General features: G+C 44.4%; 1 protein-coding gene and 1 long non-coding RNA gene across 3 annotated transcripts in view; both read right to left on the minus strand.

Moving 5' to 3' along the window:
- Window positions 1-229: 229 nt before the first annotated feature.
- The window catches only part of LOC118395240 (solute carrier family 17 member 9-like), a 31217-nt gene continuing 14983 nt past the window's right edge, over window positions 230-16463 (minus strand). Inside the window, exons 4-13 of one of the 2 annotated variants that reach the window (XM_052463977.1) lie at window positions 13034-13133; window positions 7530-7660; window positions 7234-7330; window positions 6532-6628; window positions 5545-5632; window positions 5374-5408; window positions 5161-5276; window positions 2715-2770; window positions 2576-2605; window positions 230-2147 (exon numbers count right to left, since the gene is read on the minus strand). In XM_052463977.1, coding sequence (XP_052319937.1) covers window positions 1969-2147; window positions 2576-2605; window positions 2715-2770; window positions 5161-5276; window positions 5374-5408; window positions 5545-5632; window positions 6532-6628; window positions 7234-7330; window positions 7530-7660; window positions 13034-13133 — 929 coding nt within the window. In that variant the 3' untranslated portion in view covers window positions 230-1968. Of the gene's footprint in view, window positions 2148-2575; window positions 2606-2714; window positions 2771-5090; window positions 5277-5373; window positions 5409-5544; window positions 5633-6531; window positions 6629-7233; window positions 7331-7529; window positions 7661-13033; window positions 13134-16463 lie in introns of those variants that run through there. The other variant, XR_008065328.1, reaches the window with a different exon arrangement.
- Window positions 11033-12000, minus strand: LOC127907651 (uncharacterized). Its single transcript, XR_008065329.1, has 4 exons — window positions 11963-12000; window positions 11721-11812; window positions 11322-11413; window positions 11033-11049 (listed from the first exon to the last, which is right to left on the minus strand). It is a non-coding gene; the product is annotated as an uncharacterized LOC127907651 (long non-coding RNA).

Consider the following 16463-nt stretch of genomic DNA (forward strand, 5'->3'; position numbering starts at 1 on the left):
CTCTGTCAGGAGGAATGGGACAACATTCAGTGTATGTAAACTTCTACTATCTACTATTATTCTGTCATTTCACATTCTTAAATTAAAGTGATGATCCTAACTGACCTACAACAGGGAATTTCTACCAGGATTAAATGTCAGGCATTGTGAACAATTGAGTTTAAATGTAGTTGGCTAAGGTGTATGTAAACTTCCGACTTAAACTATATATATATATATATATATATATATATATATATATATATATATATATATATAGTGTATGTGGACACATGCTCGTCGAACATCTCATTCTAAAAATGATAATATGGAGTTGGTCCCCCCTTCGCTGCTATAACAGCTTACACTCTTATGGGAAGGCTTTCCACTAGATGTTGGAACATTGCTGCAGAGGTCGGGCACTGATGTTGGGCGATTAGGCCTGGCTCGCAGTCAACGTTCCAATTCATCAAAGTTTTTCGATGGTGTTGAGGTCAGGGCTCTGTGCAGGCCAGTCAAGTTCTTCCACACCAATCTCGGCAAACCATTTCTGTATGGACCTCGCTTTGTGCACGGAGGCATTGTCATGCTAAAACAGGAAAGGACCTTCCCCAAACTGTTGCCACAAAGTTGGAAGGACAGAATCATGTAGAATGTCACTGTATGCTGTAGCATTGTGATTTCCCTTCACTGGAACTAAGGGGCCTGAACCATGAAAAACAGCCACAGATCATTATTCCTCCTCCACAATCTTTCCATTTGGCACTATGCATTGGGGCAGCTAGCGTTCTCCTGGCATCCGCAAAACCCAGATTCGTCCATCAGACTGCCAGATGGTGAAATGTGACTCCAGAGAACGCATGTTCCAGAGTCCAATGGCAGGAAGCTTTACACCACTCCTACCGACACATGGCATTGTGCATGGTGACCTTAGGCTTGTGTGTGACTGCTCGGCCAAACCCTTCTCATGAAGCTCCCGACAGTTCTTATGCTGACGTTGCTTCCAGAGGCAGTTTGGAAATCGGTAGTGAAAATTGTAACCGAGGACAGATGATTTCTACGTGCTTCAGTACTCGACAGTCCCGTTCTGTGAGCTTGTGTGGCGTACCATTTTGCGACCGTTGTTGCTCCTAGACGTTTCCACGTCACAATAACAGCACTGACAGTTGACCGGGGAAGCTCTAGCAGTTGACCGGGGCAGCTCTAGCAGTTGACCGGGGCAGCTCTAACAGTTGACCGGGGCAGCTCTAACAGTTGACCGGGGCAGCTCTAGCAGTTGACCGGGGCAGCTCTAGCAGTTGACCGGGGCAGCTCTAGCAGTTGACCGGGGAAGCTCTAACAGTTGACCGGGGAAGCTCTAACAGTTGACCGGGGCAGCTCTAACAGTTGACCGGGGCAGCTCTAGCAGTTGACCGGGGCAGCTCTAACAGTTGACCGGGGAAGCTCTAGCAGTTGACCGGGGAAGCCCTAACAGTTGACCGGGGAAGCTCTAGCAGGGCAGAAATGAGACAACCTAGTGACATCCTATGACGGTGCCAAGTTGAAAGTCACTGAGCTCTTCAGTAAGGCCATTTTACTGTGCTAATGTTTGTCTATAGAGATGACATGGCTGTGTGCTTGTCAGCAACAGGTGTAGCTGAAATTGCCAAATCCACGAATGTCTATACAGAGAGAAACAATTGAGTTGTTAAATTAATATATATTAATAGAAGAAACACTGACTATGATTAGACAAACATCTAGGATTGACTTTCACTACTGTTTCACTTCTTTCACTTCTCAAATTATGATGTGGATGTTTTGATACATATAACAGACCAAGGCTCTCGCTGTTCTCTTTCTATATTCAAGTCTCCCGTGTGCATTCTGTGGTACATGGGCATAGGTTCTGGTCCTGTTTTGGGGACTCAGATGTGGATAGTGTGGGACCTGGTCCCGTTTTGGCACCTCAGTTTAAAAGGTGGTTGTTGAGGGACCAGGGCTTGGGACTCAGATGTTGATGTCGTGGTAGTGGCCCTTGGAAGAGTCCATGTCGACCCGGCGGGCCTCAGCGAAGGCCAGGAAGGTGACCAGGCCCACCAGGTTCACCACAGTGATGAGGGTGAAGACAGACGCCCACGACCCTGTAGCCTCAATCAGATACCCAGAGAAATACACCATCAACACACCTGGAGAAACACGATTAGATACGCAGAGGAATACGGCATTAGGAAACAGTACATGCACGCACAAACGGAGCAGTTTCAGACTACGGCATATCAAATGCCAGTTCAGCCTCCCATTCCCAGTTGTGTGGGGTAGAAGTAAACAGATTCAAATGGCCCTTCCCCCTACGGTGCCCTAACTGTCATCTTCTACTCCCTCAATGATTTATCCGACACAAACTCTATTATCAAGCCAGTATGAAATATGCATGGAGCATTGGAGCCAATGAGACTGACAAGAGACACAACCCAAAGTCCTGCCTTTTAGAACCATCAGACGAATTATTCATCACCACCTCATGAAAGGACAACACAACTGATCCTGGAACTGTTGGTGAACGATTCATCACAGATGTTTCCGCTTTGGTTTGTCCCTCAAAGAACATGCTTACCTGAGAATGCTCCACAGGTATTCATAACACCTGTAATGAAAAATAGATACATGATTCGTTTGTAATATTTGACAGGACTGTAATATTCATCAATCAAATCTGCTAAGAGGTGGATAAATGAGCCGCCGGTGTAACATACCAAACAGAGCCCCAGCACATGACGGAGCCAGGTCCTGAACATTCACAGACACACCGCTGGAGTACAGACACAAGACACGTTACTGTCTGCCCCAGTAGACAAGGTGTTAAACAGACTCCCTATATTTACTGCCCCAGTAGACGAGGTGTTAAACAGACTCCCTATATTTACTGCCCCAGTAGACGAGGTGTTAAACAGACTCCCTATATTTACTGCCACAGTAGACAAGGTGTTAAACAGACTCCCTATATTTACTGCCCCAGTAGACAAGGTGTTAAACAGACTCCCTATATTTACTGCCCCAGTAGACAAGGTGTTAAACAGACTCCCTATATTTACTGCCCCAGTAGACAAGGTTTTAAACAGACTCCCTATATTTACTGCCCCAGTAGACAAGGTGTTAAACAGACTCCCTATATTTACTGCCACAGTAGACAAGGTGTTAAACAGACTCCCTATATTTACTGCCCCAGTAGACAAGGTGTTAAACAGACTCCCTATATTTACTGCCCCAGTAGACAAGGTGTTACATATTAAACCCAATAAAACTGACAGATAAGATAAGTGGAACTACAGAGTCGCTGTTAAAGCGCTTGTGAGGGGGTGATTATGTTTATATGACCCATTCCACTGTTGGTTATTATCTACATCCTGCATCATTCATTTACATCCTTGTACACTTCCAGGATAAAACAGCGAAGCCCTCAAGGGTTAGTACCTGTGGCTGAATATGGTCCTAGATGATAGACACTAGGCCTAGGAGCGGATTTGGGGACGAGCATCGGTACCTGTGGCTGAATATGGTCCTAGATGATAGACACTAGGCCTAGGAGCGGATTTGGGGACGAGCATCGGTACCTGTGGCTGAATATGGTCCTAGATGATAGACACTAGGCCTAGGAGCGGATTTGGGGACGAGCATCGGTACCTGTGGCTGAATATGGTCCTAGATGATAGACACTAGGCCTAGGAGCGGATTTGGGGACGAGCATCGGTACCTGTGGCTGAATATGGTCCTAGATGATAGACACTAGGCCTAGGAGCGGATTTGGGGACGAGCATCGGTACCTGTGGCTGAATATGGTCCTAGATGATAGACACTAGGCCTAGGAGCGGATTTGGGGACGAGCATCAGTACCTGTGGCTGAATATGGTCCTAGATGATAGACACTAGGCCTAGGAGCGGATTTGGGGACGAGCATCGGTACCTGTGGCTGAAGGTGGTCCTAAATGATAGACACTAGGCCTAGGAGCGGATTTGGGGACGAGCATCGGTACCTGTGGCTGAATATGGTCCTAGATGATAGACACGAGGCCTAGGAGCGGATTTGGGGACGAGCATCGGTAACTGTGGCTGAATATGGTCATAGATGATAGACACTAGGCCTAGGAGCGGATTTGGGGACGTAACTGTGGCTGAATATGGTCCTAGATGATAGACACGAGGCCTAGGAGCAGATTTGGGGACGAGCATCGGTAACTGTGGCTGAATATGGTCCTAGATGATAGACACTAGGCCTAGGAGCGGATTTGGGGATGAGCATCGGTACCTGTGGCAGAATATGGTCCTAGATGATAGACACTTGGCCTAGGAGCGGATTTGGGGACGAGCATCGGTACCTGTGGCAGAATATGGTCCTAGATGATAGACACTTGGCCTAGGAGCGGATTTGGGGATGAGCATCGGTACCTGTGGCTGAATATGGTCCTAGATGATAGACACTAGGCCTAAGAGCGGATTTGGGGACGAGCATCGGTACCTGTGGCTGAAGGTGGTCCTAGATGATATACACTAGGCCTAGGAGCGGATTTGGGGACGAGCATCGGTACCTGTGGCTGAAGGTGGTCCTAGATGATAGACACTAGGCCTAGGAGCGGATTTGGGGACGTAACTGTGGCTGAATATGGTCCTAGATGATAGACACGAGGCCTAGGAGCAGATTTGGGGACGAGCATCGGTAACTGTGGCTGAATATGGTCCTAGATGATAGACACGAGGCCTAGGAGCGGATTTGGGGACAAGCATCGGTACCTGTGGCTGAATATGGTCCTAGATGATAGACACTAGGCCTAGGAGCGGATTTGGGGACGAGCATCGGTACCTGTGGCTGAATATGGTCCTAGATGATAGACACTAGGCCTAGGAGCGGATTTGGGGACGAGCATCGGTTCCTGTGGCTGAATATGGTCCTAGATGATAGACACTAGGAGCGGATTTGGGGACGAGCATCGGTACCTGTGGCTGAATATGGTCCTAGATGATAGACACTAGGCCTAGGAGCGGATTTGGGGACGAGCATCGGTACCTGTGGCAGAATATGGTCCTAGATGATAGACACTTGGCCTAGGAGCGGATTTGGGGATGAGCATCGGTACCTGTGGCTGAATATGGTCCTAGATGATAGACACTAGGCCTAGGAGCGGATTTGGGGACGAGCATCGGTACCTGTGGCTGAAGGTGGTGAGGCCCATGGTGGCAGAGACAAAGGCCACAGCTATGGGGAAGGTGGTGGTGCCACACAGCAGGAGGGTAAACACACTGGACACACCCATGGAGAAGAACTGACCAGGACACAAGGAGAGGAAAGGTGAGGAGAGGAAAGGCAAAGTTAACTAGTAATGCCAATGTGGGCATTGAATCGGAAACAAGCTACAATACCTGCATAAGCTTCCTCACAGCAGCAGTGTCAAACCCTAGAGACAGAGAGAGAAAGAGACAAAGAGAGAGAGACGTGGGACAGATCAATAGTAAAAAACCTTGACAATCGTAAAAGGGTACATTCACATCATTTGTTTCCTGATGACAAATAGTTGATATTTCTGGCATTACCTCGGCTGATAAGGTGGTCAGAGAGACAGCCACTGAAGAGAGAAGAGGGGATGGCCACAAACCATGGGATAACATTAAACACCCAACCCTGCAGGGAGAACACCATAACATTTAACACCAAGAACACTGATATGAGCTCAGACATGTATGACATTAATACCCTATACGTTTGTTAAGAGATCGTGATCCAACTTGGCAAACATCTAAGTTGGGGGAACATCCAAGTTCCTTAGCTAGTATTACACAGGTCTGTCAGATGCAGGGGGGTCTGACTAGATTTGAGTTCCTTAGCTAGCAGAGTTTGTCTATACCATGTCTACAGCGCCCTCTCCTGGTTTACTCAGTGGTATTACACAGGTCTGTCAGATGCAGGGGGGTCTGACTAGATTTGAGTTCCTTAGCTAGCAGAGTTTTATGTCTACACCGTGTCTACAGCGCCCTCTCTTGTTGTACTCAGTGGTATTACACAGGTCTGTCAGATGCAGGGGGGTCTGACTAGATTTGAGTTCCTTAGCTAGCAGAGTTTAATGTCTACACCGTGTCTACAGCGCCCTCTCTTGGTTTACTCAGTGGTATTACACAGGTCTGTCAGATGCAGGGGGGTCTGACTAGATTTGAGTTCCTTAGCTAGCAGAGTTTTATGTCTACACCGTGTCTACAGCGCCCTCTCTTGGTGTACTCAGTGGTATTACACAGGTCTGTCAGATGCAGGGGGGTCTGACTAGATTTGAGTTCCTTAGCTAGCAGAGTTTTATGTCTACACCGTGTCTACAGCGCCCTCTCTTGGTGTACTCAGTGGTATTACACAGGTCTGTCAGATGCAGGGGGGTCTGACTAGATTTGAGCCATTTTGTATGTACACTTTCAAGTGTCTGTTGTCTTTGCCATTCCAACCTTGAACTCCAATGTGGCATTTAAAGTTTTGTTTTGTCTCGTCTTCTGAAGGAATGGGTTGGGAAAAGAGGAGGGATGGAGGGGGCAAGTTACCTTGGCATCAGGGAAGGTGTCCTTGAAGTAAGTCGGTAGCCATGACAACATTGTGAAGAAGGTGCTCGCAGTGCAAAGGTGCGTAATAATCACAGCACTGAAGGGAGGATAATGGAGACAGAGTGAGAGAGAGAGACGGAGCAAACAAATATAATTAAGTTAGTGTACCACTTCTATGACTCATAGGCTACATCTTTTGAAAGCTCAAAATATTCCACAGCAGTTCCTACTTTTACTGGCTGAAATAACTTACGTATGGGTCACCACTACAGTTATATTAATGTGTATGTGCAACATAAAAACAAGCGCCATCAGTATGTTTACTGTATATTTATTCGGAGTGTTTAAATAGCTCTCTCTCTACACTGAGTTTCGCTCATTCAAGGACTGAACAGTGTCAGTCCGTGCTGCAAATCCATGCTCACACCAACCCCCACCTACACAGTCAGTGACATCTGCTTTTCTGTTCAGTGGTTCATTTTCCTATCAAGGTGTGGTTTAGCCATTACAGGAAATAACACCAACCAACCATTTCCGTCATTGTAAACAGGGCAGATCAGTTGCACGGACTGTCATGGGGTTCTATAAATAACAGCCAATAGAGACAGGCACAGAGGATATGAATGAAGCCTTTATGTGAGACGGAAACATCGACAGGGAAGTGAGCTGATCAGAGAGGATTGTGTTTGGGCCTTTTCTCACCAGACAGCAGGTTGTTTGAAGAGACGTAGCCAGTGTCTCCTGGAGAGTTTGGACCGGGGCCCTCCACGACCCAGCGACTCCAATGTGATGATAGGTCCTGGAACACACACACACACAAAGAAAGAGAAAAGTCTGAGCTCAATGTGGAGCTCAGAGGAAGTTCATGACAACAATACGAGCAGATGGCTAGAAAACAACAATGACGCAGCACTTGCCCAAAATAGTCGAGCTGTGAAATGAAAGTGTTCAGTTTCAGTAAGATATGCATGTTGCCATTACACCGACACACTCCTTACCTTCCCCTTTGAGCAGGTATTTCCATATGCAGTAGGCCCAGAGGACAGAGAGCAGACCAGACACATAGAACACACTCTCCCAACCATACAGGTCCAGCATGAGGGAACCAGCCCCCCCAATCACCAGTGTCCTGCAGGAGACAACAGCACTGGTCAAACACTCAAACTGTAGTGTTGTATTGTATTGTTTCTTTACTGAAATGGCAAAACAAGAGCATCTGTGGAGAACTCCTGACTGGAGACGGAACATCTGTGGCTCCCTGATGAGTTGTTTATGTCCAGCCCAAAATGACATCCCCCGGCAGCTCCAATGACAAACAGCTGACCCTGGCTTCCATAACAGATGACCTCAACAACAGCAGCACTTAAAACACCCCGGTAAAAAGTGCTCGAAGGCACAGATGTAGGATCAGCTTACCCTCCCTCAATCATACCCTTTAAACACCAGTGGGGGAAACAACGGAGCTCAAGGCGGGGGAAGGGTTGCAAAGCTTCTGGTAAATTACCAAAGTTACAGGAATCTTCGGTAATATATCAAAATGAATTCATATACAGTATTCATTTTTTTTTATATCTGTGTCCATATTATCTATGAGTTTCTTGTGGATAGAATATATGGTTCAAGAGAAAATAGACTAATTAATGAAAAAAGCATCTATTCAACAATGGCATTATAACTCTTCCAACTAAGGCCCTTTTCCACAACTGACACCAGTTTGGTGCCAAAAAATCTACAACACAAAAAAAAGGAAGTTTGATGCTGAAACCCTCATATTAAACATATTATAGAAGTAAATTAAGTTGATGCTGGATAGTAAGCAATTTGTAAGTCGCTCTGGATAAGAGCGTCTGCTAAATGACTTAAATGTAATGTAAATGTAAGCAACGCTCGAAAAGCCTTACTGCAAACAAACTTTCAGAAATAATTAAGGCACTCTTGTAGTGAAAACATTAAGAAGCCTTTATTGTTTTACGGCCAAGAATTAAAAAATACTGACGCGTTGCGGCTATAACAGCCTTCATCAGGGTGACAAAGAATAGTGGTGGACAACGCGTGTTTATCCCGGCTTTTTGGGCATTGTTTAATGTATAGCATCAACTTCTTTTTGCTCTACAGTATTTCATCCCATGATCAAAGAGCACCTCGTGGATGAACTAAAAACCAAAGTGCTCCTCTCCTGTGTCTCTACATTAAAAATATTATATTTAGGATAACGTTTTACAGCTTTGTTGTTCCAATGTTATTTGATTAATAATATGAATAATATATTCAACATGTGAAAAGGCCACACAGAGGGACAGAGATAATTACACACTGGGGTCAAGCTTCCTGCCATCCAGGACCTACACACTAGGCAGTGTCAGAGGAAGAGTCAAAAGACTCCAGTCCCCCTAGTCATAGACTGTTCTCACAACTACTGCGGGGCAAGCGGTACCGGAGCACCAAATCTTGGCCAAAAGGCTCCTTAACAGTTTCTACCCCCAAGCCTGCTGAAGAATAAATCAAATGGCAAACCGGACATTCTGCATTGACCCCCCCTTTGTTTGTTTTTACAATGCTGTTACTTGCTGTTTATTATCTATGCAGTCACTTTACCCTGACTAACCAGTACCCCTGTATATAGTCTCATTACTAACCTGTCCCCTGTATATAGCCTCATTACTAACCAGTACCCCTGTATATAGCCTCATTACTAACCAGTACCCCTGTATATAGCCTCATTACTAACCTGTCCCCTGTATATAGCCTCATTACTAACCTGTCCCCTGTATATAGCCTCATTACTAACCAGTACCCCTGTATATAGCCTCATTACTAACCTGTCCCCTGTATATAGTCTCATTACTAACCTGTCCCCTGTATATAGCCTCATTACTAACCAGTACCCCTGTATATAGCCTCATTACTAACCTGTCCCCTGTATATAGCCTCATTACTAACCTGTCCCCTGTATATAGCCTCATTACTAACCAGTACCCCTGTATATAGCCTCATTACTAACCAGTACCCCTGTATATAGTCTCATTACTAACCTGTCCCCTGTATATAGCCTCATTACTAACCAGTACCCCTGTATATAGCCTCATTACTAACCTGTCCCCTGTATATAGCCTCATTACTAACCAGTACCCCTGTATATAGCCTCATTACTAACCAGTACCCCTGTATATAGTCTCATTACTAACCAGTCCCCTGTATATAGCCTCATTACTAACCAGTACCCCTGTATATAGCCTCATTACTAACCAGTACCCCTGTATATAGTCTCATTACTAACCTGTCCCCTGTATATAGCCTCATTACTAACCAGTACCCCTGTATATAGCCTCATTACTAACCTGTCCCCTGTATATAGCTTCATTACTAACCAGTACCCCTATATATAGCCTCATTACTAACCTGTCCCCTGTATATAGCCTCATTACTAACCAGTACCCCTGTATATAGCCTCATTACTAACCTGTCCCCTGTATATAGCCTCATTACTAACCTGTCCCACTGTATATAGCCTCATTACTAACCTGTCCCCTGTATATAGCCTCATTACTAACCAGTACCCCTGTATATAGCCTCATTACTAACCTGTCCCACTGTATATAGCCTCATTACTAACCTGTCCCCTGTATATAGCCTCATTACTAACCTGTCCCCTGAATATAGCCTCAATACTAAACTGTACCCCTGTATATAGCCTCATTACTAACTTGTCCCCCTGTATATAGCCTCATTACTAACCTGACCCCCTGTATATAGCCTCATTACTAACATGTCCCCTGTATATAGCCTCATTACTAACCTGTACCCCTGTATATAGCCTCATTACTAACTGTCCCCTGTATATAGCCTCATTACTAACTGTCCCCTGTATATAGCCTCATTACTAACCTGTCCCCTGTATATAGCCTCATTACTAACCTGTACCCCTGTATATAACCTCATTACTAACTGTCCCCTGTATATAGCCTCATTACTAACTGTCCCCTGTATATAGCCTCATTACTGACGTGTACCCCTGTATATAGCCTTATTACTAACCTGTACCCCTGTATATAGCCTCATTACTGACCTGTGCCCCTGCACATTGACTTAGTACCAGTACCCCTGTATATAGTCTCATTACTAACTTGTACCACTGTATATAGCCTCATTATTAACCTGTCCCCCTGTATATAGCCTCATTACTAACCTGACCCCCTGTATATAGCCTCATTACTAACATGTCCCCTGTATATAGCCTCATTACTAACCTGTACCCCTGTATATAGCCTCATTACTAACTGTCCCCTGTATATAGCCTCATTACTAACTGTCCCCTGTATATAGCCTCATTACTGACGTGTACCCCCGTATATAGCCTAATTACTAACCTGTCCCCTGTATATAGCCTCATTACTAACCTGTCCCCTGTATATAGTCTCATTACTAACCTGTCCCCTGTATATAGCCTCATTACTAACCTGTAACCTGTATATAGCCTCATTACTAACCAGTACCCCTGTATATAGTCTCATTACTAACCTGTCCCCTGTATATAGCCTCATTACTAACCTGTAACCTGTATATAGCCTCATTACTAACCTGTCCCCTGTATATAGCCTCATTACTAACCTGTAACCTGTATATAGCCTCATTACTAACCAGTACCCCTGTATATAGCCTCATTACTAACCTGTCCCCTGTATATAGTCTCATTACTAACCTGTCCCCTGTATATAGCCTCATTACTAACCAGTACCCCTGTATATAGCCTCATTACTAACCTGTCCCCTGTATATAGCCTCATTACTAACCTGTACCCCTGTATATAGTCTCATTACTAACCTGTCCCCTGTATATAGCCTCATTACTAACCAGTACCCCTGTATATAGCCTCATTACTAACCTGTCCCCTGTATATAGCCTCATTACTAACCAGTACCCCTGTATATAGCCTCATTACTAACCTGTCCCCTGTATATAGCCTCATTACTAACCTGTCCCCCTGTATATAGCCTCATTACTAACCTGTACCCCTGTATATAGCCTCATTACTAACCTGTCCCCTGTATATAGCCTCATTACTGACCTGTACCCCTGTATATAGTCTCATTACTAACCAGTACCCCTGTATATAGTCTCATTACTAACCAGTACCCCTGTATATAGTCTAATTACTAACCAGTACCCCTGTATATAGTCTCATTACTAACCAGTACCCCTGTATATAGTCTCATTACTAACCTGTCCCCTGTATATAGCCTCATTACTAACCAGTACCCCTGTATATAGCCTCATTACTAACCTGTCCCCTGTATATAGCCTCATTACTAACCTGTACCCCTGTATATAGCCTCATTACTAACTGTCCCCTGTATATAGCCTCATTACTAACTGTCCCCTGTATATAGCCTCATTACTGACGTGTACCCCTGTATATAGCCTCATTACTAACCAGTACCCCTGTATATAGCCTCATTACTAACCTGTCCCCTGTATATAGCCTCAATACTAAACTGTACCCCTGTATATAGCCTCATTACTAACTTGTCCCCCTGTATATAGCCTCATTACTGACCTGTACCCCTGCACATTGACTCAGTACCAGTACCCCTGTATATAGCCTCATTACTAAACTCTACCCCTGTATATAGCCTCATTACTAACCTGTCCCCTGTATATAGCCTCAATACTAACCTGTCCCCCTGTATATAGCCTCATTACTAACATGTCCCCTGTATATAGCCTCATTACTAACCTGTACCCCTGTATATAACCTCATTACTAACTGTCCCCTGTATATAGCCTCATTACTAACTGTCCCCTGTATATAGCCTCATTACTGACGTGTACCCCTGTATATAGCCTTATTACTAACCTGTACCCCTGTATATAGCCTCATTACTGACCTGTGCCCCTGCACATTGACTTAGTACCAGTACCCCTGTATATAGTCTCATTACTAACTTGTACCACTGTATATAGCCTCATTACTAACTTGTACCACTGTATATAGCCTCATTACTAACCTGTCCCCTGTATATAGCCTCATTACTAATGTGTACCCCTGTATATAGCCTCATTACTAACCTGTACCCCTGTATATAGCCTCATTACTAACTTGTACCACTGTATATAGCCTCATTATTAACCTGTCCCCTGTATATAGCCTCATTACTAATGTGTACCCCTGTATATAGCCTCATTGTCATTCTTTGATTTTTTTTTTACTTTAGTTTATTTAGTAAATATTTTCTTAACTCTATTTTCTTGAAACTGCATTGTTGGATAAGGGCTTGTAAGTAAGCATTTTAAAGTAAGGTACACCTGTTGTATTCGGCTCATGTGACAAATAAAATTGGATTTGATTTTACTGTGATCATTTGAAGTACCCAAAAGGGCCTCTAGATGTCTTTTGATAAATTACATAGAAATTCTTTAAAGTTCACAAATTCTGGTAGTTTCCAGTAATATTTGCAACCCTAGATCAGCGTGGAAACAGGGAGTTTCGTAGGGCCAGACTCACCCCAGATAGGAGCCACTGCCCACAGTGCTCATGAGGAATCCTCTCTCACTCTCCACCACCTTCTGAGAACACAGGCTAACCAGAGACGGGTAGTGCACACCTGGAGGTACAGATACACAGCTCTGTTACACTATGTAGTGAGCGCAGAAAGTCACACACATTGGTTCATTCATTTAATACATATTTGGAAGGAATGTTCTGTATTCTTCTTTCGGCAAAATGACACAGAAAGTGGGAAAATGGCAAAAGAAAAACACCATTGTCTCAAATGAGAAAGCGTTGTCGCCTGCAGAATCAAACTAATGATTCATATCCTGACACGACGCGCTTCAAATCAACATCAAAATTTAATTGTAAATACGGGTCCTTTTTCAACAATGCAGAGTTAAAGATAAAAAAATGTATAACATTTTGAATAGTGGAAATAAATAAATACACAAAAAGAACATGGCTATATACAGGGAGTACCAGTACTGAGTCAATATGCAGGGGTACGAGGTAATAACATGGCAATATACAGGGAGTACCAGTACTGAGTCAATGTGCAGGGGTACGAGGTAATAACATGGCAATATACAGGGAGTACCAGTACTGAGTCAATATGCAGGGGTACGAGGTAATAACATGGCTATATACAGGGAGTACCAGTACTGAGTCAATGTGCAGGGGTACGAGGTAATAACATGGCAATATACAGGGAGTACCAGTACTGAATCAATATGCAGGGGTACGAGGTAATAACATGGCAATATACAAGGAGTACCAGTACTGAGTCAATGTGCAGGGGTACGAGGTAATAACATGGCAATATACAGGGAGTACCAGTACTGAATCAATATGCAGGGGTACGAGGTAATAACATGGCAATATACAAGGAGTACCAGTACTGAGTCAATGTGCAGGGGTACGAGGTAATAACATGGCAATATACAGGGAGTACCAGTACTGAGTCAATATGCAGGGGTACGAGGTAATAACATGGCAATATACAAGGAGTACCAGTACTGAGTCAATGTGCAGGGGTACGAGGTAATAACATGGCAATATACAGGGAGTACCAGTACTGAGTCAATGTGCAGGGGTACGAGGTAATAACATGGCAATATACAGGGAGTACCAGTACTGAGTCAATATGCAGGGGTACGAGGTAATAACATGGCAATATACAAGGAGTACCAGTACTGAGTCAATGTGCAGGGGTACGAGGTAATAACATGGCAATATACAAGGAGTACCAGTACTGAGTCAATGTGCAGGGGTACGAGGTAATAACATGGCAATATACAAGGAGTACCAGTACTGAGTCAATGTGCAGGGGTACGAGGTAATAACATGGCAATATACAGGGAGTACCAGTACTGAGTCAATATGCAGGGGTACGAGGTAATAACATGGCAATATACAAGGATTACCAGTACTGAGTCAATGTGCAGGGGTACGAGGTAATAACATGGCTATATACAGGGAGTACCAGTACTGAGTCAATATGCAGGGGTACGAGGTAATAACATGGCAATATACAGGGAGTACCAGTACTGAGTCAATATGCAGGGGTACGAGGTAATAACATGGCAATATACAGGGAGTACCAGTACTGAGTCAATATGCAGGGGTACGAGGTAATAACATGGCAATATACAAGGAGTACCAGTACTGAGTCAATATGCAGGGGTACGAGGTAATAACATGGCAATATACAGGGAGTACCAGTACTGAGTCAATGTGCAGGGGTACGAGGTAATAACATGGCAATATACAGGGAGTACCAGTACTGAGTCAATATGCAGGGGTACGAGGTAATAACATGGCAATATACAAGGAGTACCAGTACTGAGTCAATATGCAGGGGTACGAGGTAATAACATGGCAATATAAAGGGAGTACCAGTACTGAGTCAATATGCAGGGGTACGAGGTAATAACATGGCAATATACAAGGAGTACCAGTACTGAGTCAATGTGCAGGGGTACGAGGTAATAACATGGCAATATTCAAGGAGTACCAGTACTGAATCAATGTGCAGGGGTACGAGGTAATAACATGGCAATATACAAGGAGTACCAGAACTGAGTCAATGTGAAGGGGTATGAGGTAATAACATGGCTATATACAGGGAGTACCAGTACTGAGTCAATATGCAGGGGTACGAGGTAATAACATGACTATATACAGGGAGTACCAGTACTGTGTCAATATGCAGGGGTACGAGGTAATAACATGGCTATATACAGGGAGTACCAGTACTGAGTCAATATGCAGGGGTACGAGGTAATAACATGGCTATATACAGGGAGTACCAGTACTGAGTCAATATGCAGGGGTACGGAGGTAATTGAGGTAGCTATGTACATATACCGTGCATTCAGAAAATATTCAGACCCCATGACTATTTCCACATTGCTACATTACAGCCTTACTCGCAAATAGATGAAATTGTTTTCCCCCCTCATCAACCTACACACAATACCCCATAATGACAAAGCAAAAACAGGTCTTTCGAAAGATTTACATATAAAAATAAATAATGGCATTTCCATAAGTATTCAGAGCCTTTACTCAGTACTTTGTTGAAGCACCTTTGGCAGTGATTACAGCCTCGAGTATCTGGGGAGTTTCTCCCATTCTCTGTAGCGCTCTCCTACATGTTGTAAAAACGTTACATGGACGCTGCACATTTCATTGCATAATGCAGCAAATAGAGGAGAGTTCAGGGGCCTTGCTTAAACAAAGTTAACCATTTTCACTGTAGTGTCAGTGGATGCTGCAGAGTACCCAAGTGGTGTCGGGAGCAACTGCTTACAAACACACTACCACTCCACTATGTCTCCCTGTCATGGCTTTTACACCATCAGTACAGATACCAACACATCTTGACCACCAAAGTCCATTTGATGTCACAAAGCTGTCCAGCACTTTAAACATATCCTCTCTTGTTGTACATTTGTCCCAGCCATATCTGCACCATATAAGAATCACATTTTTAGTTTGCGTACCCCTTGACGGCATTGCGCGTACCTCAGTTTAGGAATACCTGCTCTACATGATAAAGCTGCATATCTTTTTGAGTATCTGAAGGCCCATGCCAAATCTTTATAGCCTCCCGAGGGGGAAGAGGCGCTGTCTTGCCCTGACAACTGTGTGCGTCTGGAACATGTTAATTCTTTAGTGAACTTGAAACTCAACCCGCTCCACTACAGCCCCATCGATGTGGATGAGGGCGTGATGGCGTGAGCTTTACAGTTGGCACTATGCTTTGGGGCAGGTTCTCCTGGCATCCACCAAACCCAGATTTGTCTGTTTGACTGCCAGATGCTGAAGTTTGATTCATCACTCCCGAGAACGCGTTTCCACTGCTCCAGTCCAATGGTGTCGAGCTTTACACCCCTCCAGCCGACGCTTGGCATTGTGAAATGAAGATCTTAGCCTTGTG

The sequence above is a fragment of the Oncorhynchus keta genome, chromosome 15 (assembly GCF_023373465.1).
Source record: "Oncorhynchus keta strain PuntledgeMale-10-30-2019 chromosome 15, Oket_V2, whole genome shotgun sequence".
Classification (NCBI taxonomy): Eukaryota; Metazoa; Chordata; class Actinopteri; order Salmoniformes; family Salmonidae; genus Oncorhynchus; species Oncorhynchus keta.